The 14,629-nt window shown below is 46.3% G+C and overlaps 1 protein-coding gene across 1 annotated transcript; it reads right to left on the bottom strand.

Moving 5' to 3' along the window:
- Positions 1 to 424: 424 nt before the first annotated feature.
- LOC127103822 (uncharacterized) lies at positions 425 to 6,025 on the bottom strand. The gene has a single exon (XM_051041067.1). The coding sequence runs from the start codon at positions 6,023 to 6,025 to the stop codon at positions 425 to 427; it is 5,601 nt and encodes a 1,866-aa protein (XP_050897024.1).
- Between the last annotated feature and the right edge of the window lie 8,604 nt (positions 6,026 to 14,629).

Below are 14,629 nucleotides of genomic sequence, written 5' to 3'. Positions count from 1 at the left end.
TAATATGGCCTTCGGGCGTACTTGGCCTCGGCCGCACTTATTGTTATTAATGTATGGAATATTTTCGTCATCATTCATTGTGCTCGTTGTGTTTGATACTTGTTTGTATGAACTTGTACTCTACTCGACTTTGTTGATCTCCTCGGTTTAGGGAACCGACGAAGTGTCGGGCTTTTGTGCCCGTGGGGATCGAAGCCCGGGTCCGTTGTTCGAACCCTGGTCTCGAGGCTTGGGCCCTCCCATCGCGAGCTGGGTGCCCTGCCAGTTCTGGTACTTCGACGTTGAGTCTTGGTCAAGATCCCAACCGTCGGGGAGGGTTGTGTTTGTCATGTGACCCCGGATCGTTCCCGGGTCTCGTGGTTCCTCCCTGGGGTTTTGGGGACGAAGAGCGTGGTCGTACCTGCCACGTCTCCCCGTGGTGTATTTAGCTGTAATATTGTCTAAGTTTTTCTGCGTTCCATGGTCGAGCGAGTTGTTCTCCTTGTAGGTTTTCTAGGTAATAGGCCCCGTTGCTCGTCTTGTCGCGGACGCGGTAAGGGCCTTCCCAGTTGGCTGCCAGTTTGCCCTCTCTCGGGTTTTTCTGGTTTCTTCTGAGGACCAGGGTGCCGACCTGGAACTCTCTTTTTATGACTTTCGCGTCATGGCGTAGTGCTATTTTTTGTTTGAGGGTTGTTTCCCTGAGGGCTGCCTCGGAACGTATCTCCTCGACTAGGTCGAGCTCGGCTCTAAGGGTTTCATCGTTCATTTCCTCGTCTAGGGGCTCCTCTGTCCTCCTCGTTGGCGTCCGTATCTCCACCGGGATGACTGCCTCGGTGCCGTACGTTAGTCGGAACGGGGTTTCCCCGGTGGTAGAATGTGGTGTCGTGCGGTAGGCCCATAGCACGCTATGTAGCTCCTCGACCCATGCCCTCTTTGCCTCACCGAGTCTGCGTTTGAGGCCACGTAGGATTACCCTGTTGGCCGCCTCTGCTTGCCCGTTCGTCTGCGGGTGCTCGACAGACGTGAAATGCTGTGTGGTGCCCAGGCTGGCGACGAAGTCCTGGAATCCTCCGTCCGTGAATTGTGTCCCGTTGTCTGTGACAAGTGCCTGGGGTATACCGAACCGAGCGAGGATGTTGCGCTTGAAGAACCGGAGAACGTTCTGCGCGGTTATTTTAGCCAGTGCCTCCGCCTCGATCCATTTGGTGAAGTAATCCACCCCGACGATGAGGTATTTATTCTGATATGATCCGGTGACGAAGGGTCCGAGGATGTCCATGCCCCACCACGCGAAGGGCCACGGGGAGGACAGTGATTTGAGGTCGTTCGGGGGTGCGAGGTGCATGTCGGCATGTCGTTGGCATTTGTCACATCTTTTGACGTGCTCTTTCGAATCGTTTTGCATGGTCGGCCAGTAGTAGCCTGCTCGAAGGGCTTTTCGTGCGAGCGATCGTCCGCCGAGGTGTTGGGCGTTAATTCCCCGGTGTAGCTCTCCAAGTATGTCGGGGACTTTCTCTTCCTCGACGCATTTGAGTAGTGGGATGGAGAATCCTCTCCGGTAGAGTTTGCCTTCGAGGAGTACGTACGAGCATGCGCGTCGTTTGACAGTGGTCGCCTCTTTCGGGTCAGCCGGGAGTTCGTCTCGCGTGAGGTAATTGTAGATGGGTGTCATCCAACAGTGGGCATCTCCAATAGCGTTGACCTCGAGTGGAGGCGGTAGCTTGTCGATGCTGGGCCGAGGGAGAATTTCTTGGATTACTGATTTATTCCCACCCTTTTTCCTCGTGCTGGCTAGTTTCGAGAGAACGTCTGCCCGTGTGTTGTGCTCGCGGGGTATGTGTCGAACATCCCATTTTTCGAATCTGTCAAGTTTTTCTTTGACGAGGGACAAGTACTCGAGGAGGTTGTCGTTCTTGGTTTGGTAGTCTCCCCGCACCTGTGAGGCCACGAGCTGGGAGTCGGTGGATATTTTTACCTCTTTTGCCCCCAGGTCCTCGGCTAACCTCAGGCCTGCTAGGAAGGCTTCGTATTCGGCTTGGTTGTTCGATGTTGGGAACGCTAGCGCTAATGATACCTCTATCAGGATCCCTTCTTCATTTTCGAGGATGATCCCGGCCCCGCTGCCTGACGTGCTGGAGGCGCCATCGACGAAGATCGTCCATTTGTGGGCGCTTTCTGCTGGGGTCGGGCAGTGGGTCATCTCCGCGACGAAGTCGGCCAGTGCCTGAGCTTTCAAGGCTTTCCTACTTTCGTATTGTATGTCGAATTCGGAGAGTTCTAGTGACCATTTGAGCATCCTCCCGGCCATATCCGGACGTCCGAGCAGCTGTTTGATTGGCTGGTCGGTCCTTACCTTTATCGTGTGTGCGAGGAAGTAATATCGTAGTCTCCTCGCTGTGTTGATGAGGGCCAGGGCGACCTTTTCGATTTGCTGATATCGGAGCTCGGGGCCTTGGAGTGCTTTACTCGTGAAATAGATGGGCTTTTGTCCTTCGTCGGTTTCTCTTATTAGAACGGCGCTGACGGCCTCGGTTGCCACGGATAGGTATAAGTATAGGGTTTCCTTTTCTGATGGCCGTGATAAGACCGGGGGTTGGGACAGAACCTTCTTTAGATGGAGTAGCGCTTGCTCGCATTCATCGGTCCAGTCGAAGGTAGCCTCTTTGCGAAGGAGTCTGAAGAACGGCAACGCGTGCTGGGCGGACTTGGCGATGAAACGGGAGAGTGAGGCGAGCACTCCATTGAGTGACTGGATCGATTTTTTGGTTTTCGGGGTCGGAAACTCCGAGAATGCCCGGCATTTGTCGGGGTTGGCCTCGATCCCTCTTTCGGTGAGATAGAAACCGAGGAACTTGCCTGCTCGGACTCCAAACGTGCATTTTTCGGGGTTGAACCTCATTTTACACTGTCTCGCCTGCTCGAATACCTTCGTAAGGTGTCGAGCATGGGTTATCTCCTCGTGTGATTTGACGATCATGTCGTCCATGTATACTTCGAGCATGTCCCCTATTTCGTCCTTGAAGACTTTGTTCATCATGCGTTGGTATGTAGCGCCAGCGTTCTTGAGCCCGAACGGCATCACGTTGTAATAGTAATTGCCCGTTGGGGTCATGAACGCTGTGTGTTTCTTGTCTGCGGGCGACATAGGGATCTGGTTGTATCCACTATATGCGTCCATGAAGGACAAGAGTTTAAAACCTGCAGAGTTGTCAACGAGCGAGTCTATATTAGGGAGGGGGAAAGCATCTTTCGGGCAAGCCCTATTAAGATCAGTATAATCAACACACATACGCCATTTTCCATTATTTTTCTTAACGAGGACTACATTAGAGAGCCAGGTTGTGTACTGGGCTTCAGAAATAAAATTTGCCTCTAAGAGGTCTTTTACAGCTCGCTCGGCAGCCTCTGCCTTTTCGGGCGATTGCTTGCGTCTACGCTGTGCTATGGGCTTGGCTGCCCGGTCTACAGCTAGCTTATGACACGCGATCTCGGGGTCCAGCCCGGGCATTTCTGCGGCATTCCACGCGAAGAGGTCGGAGTTCTCTTTGAGGCATGCTACTAGCTCTTCTCTTGTTTCCTCGGGTAGTCCCTGACCTATCTTCACCGTCCTTTCCGGATCGTCCCCAAGAGGAATGAGTTCGAACTCCCCGTCGGGGATTGGTCGGACCGGGTGTTCGAGAGAGCGTTCCTTGGGGAACCTCCCCTCTTCGGTCTCGTCCAGCCCGATGCGACAGTCGAGGTCGATGGCGTTGACTCCTCGGGCAAGATCCTCGGTCTTGAGTTTTTTGTTGTTGCAGTTGCTCTTCGTGCTGACTACGGCCTGTCCTTTTACTGCGGCGTCGTAGCATCGTCGGGCTGCTTCGATGTCACCATGGATGGTGACCACACGTCCCAATTTGGTGTAGTATTTCATCTTCAGGTGGACGGTGGATGGGACCGCAGTGAGTTCGGCCAGTGTCGGGCGTCCAAAGATGCAATTGTAGAGAGACGGACAGTCTACGACCAGGAATTGTATTTTGACTTCCCTGGCCGTTTCTTGTTCGCCGAAGGTGACGAGGAGCTCAACATATCCCCACGGTCTGGTTGTTGCTCCGTTGAATCCTTGGAGATCTGATCCGACGTAGGGGGCTAAGTTGGTCTTGTCTAGCTTCAGAGTCTTGAAGAGGTGGACGTACATGATATCCACTGAGCTGCCTTCGTCGACCAGGATGCGCCGTACGTCGAATCGGGCCATCTTTGCTCTTATCAATAGTGGGATGGCCGAGTTCGGGGATCCGCCCGGGAGTTCCTCCAGGAAGAAGGATATTGGGTTGGATTTTCCCCGGTATTTTGTCAATGTCGCTTTCTGCTCGGGGGCAGTCAGTAGGAGTTCGTCGAACTTACGTTTGACGGAGAGGGCCGCGGATTCCCCGTTAGTTCCTCCTCCTGATATCACCAGTGTGGTAGGGAAGTCTTCCCAGGGGCTGAGTGCAGTGATCTTGCCCTCGGGCAATGGTTCGGGGAGGAAGAAATCTTCCGGTCGTGACACGTAGAGGGCCACTTGATAGGGAGAGTTGTCGGGGGGTGTGTTTTCCCGGGGTCTCTTCTTCTCTGGCTCGTCGTGTCTGGGAGCTTCGTTCTTCCTCGTGTACTGCTTCAGGTGCCCTTCTTGGATTAAAATTTCAATCGCATCTTTCAGGTGGACGCAGTCTTCGGTCACGTGCCCGTGACTTCTGTGGAACCGGCAGTACTTTGATTTGTCGGTGTGGGGCTTTGGCGCAGACGGTTTTGGGAACCTGACCCTGCCCTGCTTAAATTCAGAGTTGATACATTCTGCGAGGATACGCTCTCGAGGAGCTGTCAGTAAGGTGTACTCGCTATATCTGCCCGCGGGGCCTCTTCCTTCCCGGACCTCGCGAGGTCTTTCTTCTCTTCGTTTGTCTCCGTTGCGACGGGAAATGCTCGTGTCCTCGCGTTTTGAGTGCTCGGTCTCCCCAGCGTTACGTCCGCTGCGGGCATTGTGTGCCACCTGCTTTTCCTCGTATCTGATGTAGGCCTGGGCTTTATGCAGGAGCTCGTTTAAGGTGCGGGGAGGCTCGATCCCTACGGCTCTGCTAAGTTCACTGCCGGGTAAGAGACCTCTCTCGAGGAGATACTTCTTCATGTGCTCGGTGGTATCTACCTCGACAGCTTCCTGGTTGAATCGCTCGATGTATGAGCGCAGTGTTTCATTCTTCTTCTGCACTATGGCTTCAAGGGTCGCCTCAGTCTTGGGGTGACGACGGGAAGCTGTAAAGTGCCGGGTGAACATGGACCTCATGACTCTCCATGACGTAATGGACTCAGGGGCCAAGCTTTTGTACCAGGCCATGGCCCCTTTCCTGAGGGTCGTTGAGAACAGTCGGCATTTGAGGTGCCCGGTTATATCATTGCGGTAGTCGAGCATCGCGTTGACGTTGTCGACGTGATCGTCGGGATCTGTAGTCCCGTCGTACACAGCTAGGTTTGGCGGTTTCTCCATGCCTTTGGGGAGCGGGGCTTCCATTATTGCCCGAGATAGGGGGCAATGCAAATCTTCCTCGTCGCTCCTTAAGGGAGACAGTTCGTTGTTGTCGGGGCTGTGCCCGCGCCTTGGTGATGTTCTCGCTCGACCACCGTCACGATGGGCGCGTGCCCTGCTGGCGTGGGGTTCGGGAGAGCGACGTCCTCGCTTCTTCGTTGGCTCCGAACGTTGTTGTATCCTACTCACCGGCTGGGGCCGGGCCTCTTGTCGTTCGGCTTCGAGGGCCATGATTCGTTCGTGCTGCTGGTGGAGCATAGAACCGGCCTGATTGAGGGCATTCACCATGGCAATCATTACGGCGTCTCCTTCAACGGGGACGGGAATGGGATGAAATGTCTCTGCCCCTAAATTGTGGGCGTGAGAGGCATCTCCGTTGTTTTGGGGCTCTGGAGACGGGGTGGATGGATGACCGTCCCGAACGTCCGTTTCATGGGATGGTGGGCCGTCGTCCCTGTTGTAGTTGACGAGGGGACGGCTGTGATCGCTATGTCGTTCTCCGGCCATGTTGGAAGGACAGAAATAAATGAGCTTTTGATCCTCGTTTGATGAAGATGGGGATAGCTAGTTCCCACAGACGGCGCCACTGATCTCACCTGATCAGGAGGGCCTTCCACGGTCTTGGTTAATGGGCCGGAGAATGAAATGAGAGGGGGGTGTACCTGCAAGGTGCTCCAATGCTTAAGTCAGAAAAGGTACAGAATGAGGTTATCAGAGTGTGAGTTAGAATACCTGCCCCTTTGCCATGAAAGGGGTATTTATATTGAGCCCCCAGCGCTGGGCCAAGGCTCCTAATGGGCTGGATTAACTAGGCCCAAGGAGGAGCTGCCAGGGGACGCGTAAGAAGCGTCAAGACCTAGACCAAGGTCTGCCCCCTGGTCCAACTGCCCCTATCTCTAAGGAGATAATATAGGGGAGTTGGGTGACGTGGTAAGCGAGATGCCGTTATGGCTCTGCCCGACACAACTTAGGTGCCCGCGACGTGGGTTGACAATAAGTGGATGGCGATCATACGAGGGGGACCCGCTCGTCGCCCGACACGTGTTTACGGGGCCGAGGAGACGTTCTTCGGGCGGACGGTCGTTCATCTAACGTGACCTCGCGGTCGCTTGGACATGGCCGTTCGGACGTGGGCTCGGCGAGCGTTGGGCCGCACCGTGCCTAGTGTCATGGCCCAGTCCAGAACAATAAGAAAGACACAATGTTCCAAATTCCCCGGTGTTACACATCAGAGAAGACTCCAACACTAAAATAAAACGAAATACTTCATCTTCCACTTACATCTGAGCTCATACCTCAGATTATCTGCATGTTATCCACGTGGAGACAACATTAAAACAGAAGGGGTGAGATATCATAATTAAATAAAGGAAAGCATGATAATAAGTAAGCATCAAATTATCACATGCACATCACTTATTCCATAACACAATTCCATATAATCCACACAATAGCTATCCACGCATAATAACAACATCACAACTATCCGTACAGAACAACAACATAACAACTATCCAGACAGGGTAACAACATAACAACCATCTAACATAACAGCAACATAACAACCATCTGACATAACAACAACATAATCAATCATGCAACATGTTAGGTTTGTCTTTGGTAATTGGTTGCATTTTGGAAAAAAGTATTTGATAGATATTGAACAAGATGTCCTAACATGTTGCCTCAACATTCAGTGTAACCAAGCTTGAGTTAGTTGTGAGATTCAGTCTCCTTATATGTTTTATCTACATATTCTCTAAAGATTTAGTTTTTGTATATTATTGCATGTTTTCTTGTGACTGAAGAATATCGTATCTTGACTTGTTCACGAAGGAAAATGTCAAGACATTTTAGGAAACATTTGATATAATAAGAATCGTATCTTCAAAAGATTGAGAAGAGATCTTGGATCTGTTACAAATCAAAGACCGAAGCCCATATGTCTCACTGCTATTTATAAAGGAGTTCTAAACCTAGGAAGGCATCGAAGCAATGCAATATTGTGTTATCATTAGGGTTTCGTGTGTGTGTTTTAAGTAAGCCATTAGAGTATCACATTAATACTTGAATTGGACTGGGTGTATGGAGTTGTAATTAACAATCCCTCAGAAGATTTTAAGCAAGAGTGGATTGTGTTTTTTCTGTTGTATCTTATCGTGTGGTTAAGGTAAGTGAGAGGGGTCTCATATCTAGGTATGCCCTAGATAGAAACGTACACAAGTAGAGATTAAGTGATAAGTTTATAAACATTGAGGTTGTTCAGGACTTCAAATTAATTATGTGATAATGGATTTCCTTCCTGGATTGGTAGCCCCCAGATGTAGGTGACGTTGCATCGAACTAGGTTAACAACTGATTATGTTATTTACTGTTATATTGTTTTATTTATCCAACTATTGTTCATTGTGTGATAATGTGCAGACCCTGAGGTCGTGACATCTTGTTCAACATCAGGGATCTGCTTGCTAGAATCTCAATTGGTATCAGAGCATGCATCCTGTTCTGTTTCAGGGTGAGATTCAGGGAAGATACTTTCTGGATCCATGGACAAGGAAGGAGGATTTATCAACAGACCCCTATCTTAGATGGATCCAACTATGACTACTTGAAGGCAAGGATGATGGTTTTCTTAAAATCCATGGATAACAGGACATGGAAAGCTGTTATTAGAGGATGGGAACATTCTGTTGTGAACGACAAGGATGGAAAGGTCACTACTAAACTGAAACTTGAAGAGGACTGGTCCAAGGAAGAAAATGAATTGGATCTTGGAATCTCCAAATCCTTGAATGCCATATTCAATGGAGTGGACAAAAATATATTCAGGTTGATTAATACTTGTATTGTAGAAAAAGAAGCTTGGGAAATCCTCAAAACTACTCAAGAAGACACATCCAAAGTAAAGATGTCTAGACTTCAGCTTCTCACTACCAAATTTGGGAATCTAAAGATGAAAGATGATAAGAATATCCATGAATTTCACATGAGTATTCCTGAAATAGCTAATTCATCTAGTGATTTGGGAGAAATGATGTCAAAATAAAATCTGGTGAGGAAAATTCTAAGGTCTCTACCTAAATTTTTTGACATGAAGGTCATAACTATTGAGGAAGCTCAAGACATCAACTCCATGAGAGTAGATGAACTTATTGGATCTCTCCAAACTTTCGAGTTAGGTATTAGTGATAGAACTGAAAAGAAAACCAAGAGCATATCATTTGTATCCAACACTGAAGATGAATAAAACTAATATGACTTGGATACTAATAAAGAAATGACCAATGTTATAATGCTTCTAGAAAGACAATTCAACAAGGTTCTTAAGAGAATCGACATGAAGTCAAGTCCCAATGTCAAGAACATCCCTCTTGACATCAGAAATACTAATGACTCCCAGAGAATAACAAGAACTGAAGAGAGCTCAAATCAAGGTAAAGGAATCCAGTGTCATGGGTGTGAAGGTTTTGGACACATTAGAGCTGAATGTTTTACCTATCTCAAGAAACAAAAAAAGGGACTATCTGTTTCTTGGTCTAATAAGGACAATTCTGAAAGTGAACTTGAGGATGAAGCTGATAAACATGTTACCGCTCTAACTGAAAGATGGGAATATGATGAAGATTCATGTGATGAAGAACTATCTTATGAGAAACTGGATGCTTCCTACAGAGAGCTCTGCATCGGAAGTGAAGAAGTATGTCTGCTTGGAGAAAAACAGAAAAAAAATTATATCTCAACTGTAGGATGAAAAAGAAGGATTCTAATTCACCATATTTGGTCTCCAAACTGAAGTGATATTGTTGTCTTCCAAACTTAACAACATGACAAAAATTGTCAGAATGTTAAACAAGGGATCTAACATGTTAGATGAAGTTATGCAAATAGGAAAAGCAGTTGGAGATCTGAGAGGGATTGACTTTAAAAATCAATCTCTTCATAGCCAAGGAGAATCATTTATGACCAACTTTATTCCTCCAGGGAGGGAGTCTAAACTCGTAATGTCAAAACCTCTGACTCAAAATCATACCAGTCATCAGACCTTTCAAACTAAAGGAAGATCATCTCGCTGGAGATGTCACTACTATGGAAAATATGGTCATATTAAGCCTTTATGTTTCAAATTGTATGGTTATCCAAGGTACCCAATACAACTCAGGGTGAATCAAAAGAAAGAGTGGATACCCAAGCATGTGAAAACCAACTTTATAACTCACACCTCTCTTAGAGTTTTAGCTTATAAAGACTAGGGGTGGCAAAACGGGCTCGGCCCGCTGGGCATGCCCGTTTTGCCCGCACTTTTGTGTGGGGCGAGCCAAGGATTTAGGCCCTCACCCTCAAATGTGTCCGCCCCGCCCCGCCCCGCAACATTTTTTTCGCGGGCTTTTGCGGGCGCGCGTATTTACATAAATTTTTGCATTTTTAGGCTTAAAGAGTGCAGTGCCCGCGGGCTTTCCCCGCCTCGCCCTCGCTTTTTTGCGGGGCGGGTCTAAGTTTTAGGCCCACATCCTCGACTATGACCGCCCCGCCCCGTTTTTTGCGGGGCGGGCCTAAACGGGGCGGGCATGCCCGTTTGCCACCCCTAATAAAGACTGGTATTTTGACAGTGGATGTTCCAGACACATGATAGGTGTCAAGAAGTTCCTTGAAAACATCAAGCCATACTCAACCGACCATGTCGCATTTGGAGATGAGGCTAAAGGTGAAATTAAAGGGGTTAGAAGACTAGCATGTACTGGACTTACAAGTCTCGATAATATCCTACTGGTAAAAGGTTTGACTGCTAACCTATTTAGTCTTAGTCAACTATGTGATGAAGGTCTTAAAGTTAACTTCACAAAATCAGAGTGTCTTGTCACTAATGAGAAAAATGAAGTGCTAATATAGGGAGTCAGATCTAAGGACAACTGCTACTTATGGTTCTCTAAAGAAACACACCACACTCCTACATGTATAATACCCAAAGAATATGAAGTTAATCTATGGCACCAAAAACTTGGACACCTGCATCTGAAGGGGATGAAAAAGATTGTGTCAAAAGAAACCATTAGAGGTATTCCAAGACTCAAGATCGAAAAAGGTAAAATATGTGGTGAGTGTCAAATTGGGTAGCAAACCAAGATGTCACATCCAAAGTTACAACATCAGACGACTTCGAAAGTTCTGGAACTTCCTCATATGGACCTAATGGGACCTATGCAGGTTGAGAGCCTTAGAGGGAAAAGGTACACCTATGTTGTTGTTAATTATTTTTCAAGGTTCACATGGGTGAACTTCTGAAGGTGAGAAAAACAAGAAAGGGGGGGTTTGAATTGTTTGAAAAATAAGCGCTTTTGCAAAATGAAATCACACAATGATTTTATACTGGTTCGCTTATAACACAAAGCTACTCCAGTCCACCCGGCCAAGGTGATTTCGCCTTCAACAAGGACTTAATCCACTAATCTTGAAAGATTACAAACAACCCCTAAGAGAAAAGAAAATCTCTTAGTCCTCTCAAGTCTACAGACTACAACAAGTCACTTGAGGAAATCAAATAAAAATAGATACAAGATGTGTAATCTAGAGTGCTTCTAAGAAAGCAAATATTACAAACTTAAGAACAATTTTTTCACTTGATAAGCAACAGCTTAGTGAAAATCTTTGAAGAACAAAGATGTTTTTCTTGAGCGTGATATGATTTCAGTATAGTTTTGGCTAGTGATTTCTTCGTGTATACTGAATGAGATTTCTTCTCTATTTATAGGAGTTGAAGTAGAGTTGAAGTAGCGTTGAATCTGTTGGATATTGAGATGTAATTACGCCATTCCATTAATAGCTTCTGCAGTAGACTTTTTCACTTGGAAGTGACTACTTACCACAATTAGTATCTTTTCTCTTGGAAGAGGAGATTAACGTCTCTTTCTAATTGAGGAAATCCATTTGCAGAACTTTAACTTGGCTTAAACGTTACTTCATCATGATTAACAATTCTGATTAGAGTCTTTGTGTATCTGGAGAATTCTTGCTTCTGATGTCGCTGATAACTTCCAGAGTTTACAGAAGACATTTGTTCAGAGTCAGAGCTTCTAGACTTTACTTCATGTTCAGATGCTTCTGATACTTTGTAGTTTTGTCCAGAGTCAGAGCTTCTTGAAACGAGATTCCTCTTTAGATGCTTCTGATACTTGAGATTTTGCATCTGATCTTGTTTTGCATCTGATGACATCATCAGATTTATTTCTTCTTTCTTTAGAACCCTGCACACTTAGAAACTTTTCGTTAGGGTGCCACTTTTGGTTTCATCCTTTGTTATCATCAAAATCATGGAATCTATTGTAGAACTATTTTTGTTCTTACAATCTCCCCCTTTTTGATGATGACAAAACAAATAAAATTATCAGATGAAACATGAAAAAATATTAGATCAGATAGACAAAAGCTCCCCCTGAGTTAGCGCTAGGGAGTTCAGAAGTTCTTACCAGAGCTTTCCAAGTAATTAGATTTCTGAAAACTTTCTGCAAATGCTTAACTTTAGAGTTAGAGTTATTTAATCAGAGCTATTATTTAATCAGAGCTATTTATATCAGAACTATTTTTACAATTGTTGCAGAATGCTTAAGGTTTTAGACATAATTTTCATCAGAGCTATTTAATAATTTCTCCCCCTTTTTGGCATAATCAAAAAGGCATAAAACATAAAAAAATAGAGAGAAAAACACTTCATTAAAAGGCACAAAGGCAAAACAGCAGTCAAAAACAACAGATTCAAAGAAAATCAGAGCTAAAAAAGAAAAAGACAGAAGCAAAAACACTAGGCAACCAAGATAAATCCTAAGTGCCTAAGGGTTTGGAGGAGGAGGAAGTCTCTGTAGTAGCATGGCAAACATATTCTGGAGGTTTTCATTCAGAGCGTCTTGCTTGTCCATCCTTGCCCGGAGCTCACTCTGATCTTGCTTGATCTCTTTCTGATCTTGCTTGATCTCCTTCAGAGTGTTAAGAATCAGAGGGATCGCAGAGGAAGACTCCCCCTGAATCAGAGCCTGCTGAGTTTCAGCTTCAGCAGCAGCTTGGGCTTCTGCATCTGCCTTAGCCTTGGCTTCAGCTTCCTGAATTCTCAGAAGTTCTGCTTCCTTTGCCAGGCGTTCTTCTTCCAATCTCTTAGCCTCAGCTTCTCTAGCCAGTCTCTCTTCCTCTAATCTTCTGGCCTCAGCTTCTCTAGCCAGTCTCTCTTGAAGTCTTTCCTCAGAGTCTCTGATGTAGCCATTTCTGACTTGTTCAGAGATACTCTTCAGCCTATAAGACTCAGAGGTCATCCAACTAATAACTCTGTTCCAGTGTGTCCTAACAGATTTAGGATCATCACTGACTTCAGAATTTTTAGCCAGAGACTTGATCTTCTGGACTGAGGATTCTGCAACCTGAATAATGGCCTCCTCAAGGGTAGGTGTGATAATTTTAGGTTCAGGTTCAGGTGAAAGAGGTGGAGAGTTTTGAGGGCTGAGATTTAGAGGTTGAGGTTCAGTTTCTGGTTCTGGCTGGGGTTCAGATTCTGCTTCTGGTTGAAGTTCAGAATCTTGGTCTGGTTGAAGACTGGGGGATGAAGCATAGAGTGGGTTTACATCTAATGGGTCAGAGTCTGGGCTAGGTACAGCGGGAATTAATGGTGGAGTGATATAAGGTTCAGATGGGCGAATTACAGATGGTTGAGTTTCAGAGGGTGTGGTGGTTGTTTGTGGTGGAAGTGAAGTTTGATTTTCAGAGGTGATGGTGGTTGTTTGTTGTGGAATAGAAGTTCGGAGGGGAGAGGTTACTTCAGTTTGTGTTTGAGTTTGTGGGGCGAAATTTTTAGCATAAATTTCAGCTATTGTTGGGGAGTTTGGGTCAGAGTGTTCTTGATCAGAGGACTCATGATCAGAGAACTCTTGGTCAGAAGAAGGTGAGAGGTAAGGGGGTGATTCATAATCAGAGGATGATGAAGAACTGTGGTGATATAGTTGATTAGGGTCAGAGGTTGTTGTAAAAGTACGGGCAATTTTTAGAACAGGTGGAGGTTGAGAGGTTCTGATGGTAGATGGTGGTATTTCAGCGGTGGTATATATTGGTTGAGAGGAGAGAGGGTTAGAGGAAGCCATTACAGATTCAGAAGAGACAGGAGGAATGGACTTACCAGAGGAGACATTCAGAGGTGCTGAAGCTTTGGTGCCAGAGGTTTCTCCAATTCTGGCTTTCTTTGCCTTCCTTGCTTCCTCAGCTATCTTCTTCTCAGAAAGGCCTCTTTTGTATCTGACCAGATCTTCTACAGAATCCAGACAGTCTTCTAGGCGAAAATCAGAGATATCAATGCCTTCATCCAGACGATCCTGAAGGTAGATAGCAATGGCATCTCTGGGTTCGTTCTTGAAGAACCTTTCAAGGCCATGAGGCATCTTCCTCTGATCCTTCAGAGCTTCCCAGGTCACATTCATAGTGGGCTTGACTCTGATGTCCTTGATGATTCCCATACTCCTCAGATTTCTGGCATTCAGAGGCTTTCCAACGTCAATTGCCAGATCATCCATGCATCTGGTCTTCTCCAGAGCATCTACCAGCCCATGCTCAATGAAGATGTCAGAGAGCAATCTTCCCAGAGGAATGTAGGATCTGGGCTTCATATTGTTCCTTGTTTCTCTGACTGAATCCCTCAGATATCTGAAGAGAAGAACAGGGAGGTTGATTGGAATACCCTTCTGAATACAGTAGAGGATGCACTTCTGATCAGCATTTATATAATCTGAAGAGTTTGAGGCTGGACGATGATGGATTGTTCCCAGAATAATCTTCAGCCAAACTCGGAGGTTCTGATGAAGCTCCTTGTTCTTAGATGGGTTTCCTTCAACGTTTGCTTTGAAGATAGTAGGGTTAATGACTTCTGTGATGCGCTTGGACCTTGGAGGAATGTTGTAAATCCTTTTACCTCCAGCCTTTTCCATATTCAGCAAAGAAGCAATAGACGCTTCTGTGATAATGATCTTCACACCCAGAACAAAAGAAACGATGAACTCATCATCAGCATCTGCACATCTCCAGAATTCTTTCACCAGAAGAGGATAGATTGGACCATACAATCTGTTGAAGTAGGTTTCCCAACCT

This window comes from Lathyrus oleraceus, chromosome 1 (genome assembly GCF_024323335.1).
Source record: "Lathyrus oleraceus cultivar Zhongwan6 chromosome 1, CAAS_Psat_ZW6_1.0, whole genome shotgun sequence".
Taxonomy (NCBI): domain Eukaryota; kingdom Viridiplantae; phylum Streptophyta; class Magnoliopsida; order Fabales; family Fabaceae; genus Lathyrus; species Lathyrus oleraceus.
This window is presented reverse-complemented; position numbering and strand designations above follow the sequence as displayed.

Excerpts from the sequence above, each read along its gene's own strand:
- LOC127103822 (XM_051041067.1), bottom strand. The coding sequence starts at position 6,025 with ATGGCCGGAGAACGACATAGCGATCACAGCCGTCCCCTCGTCAACTAC.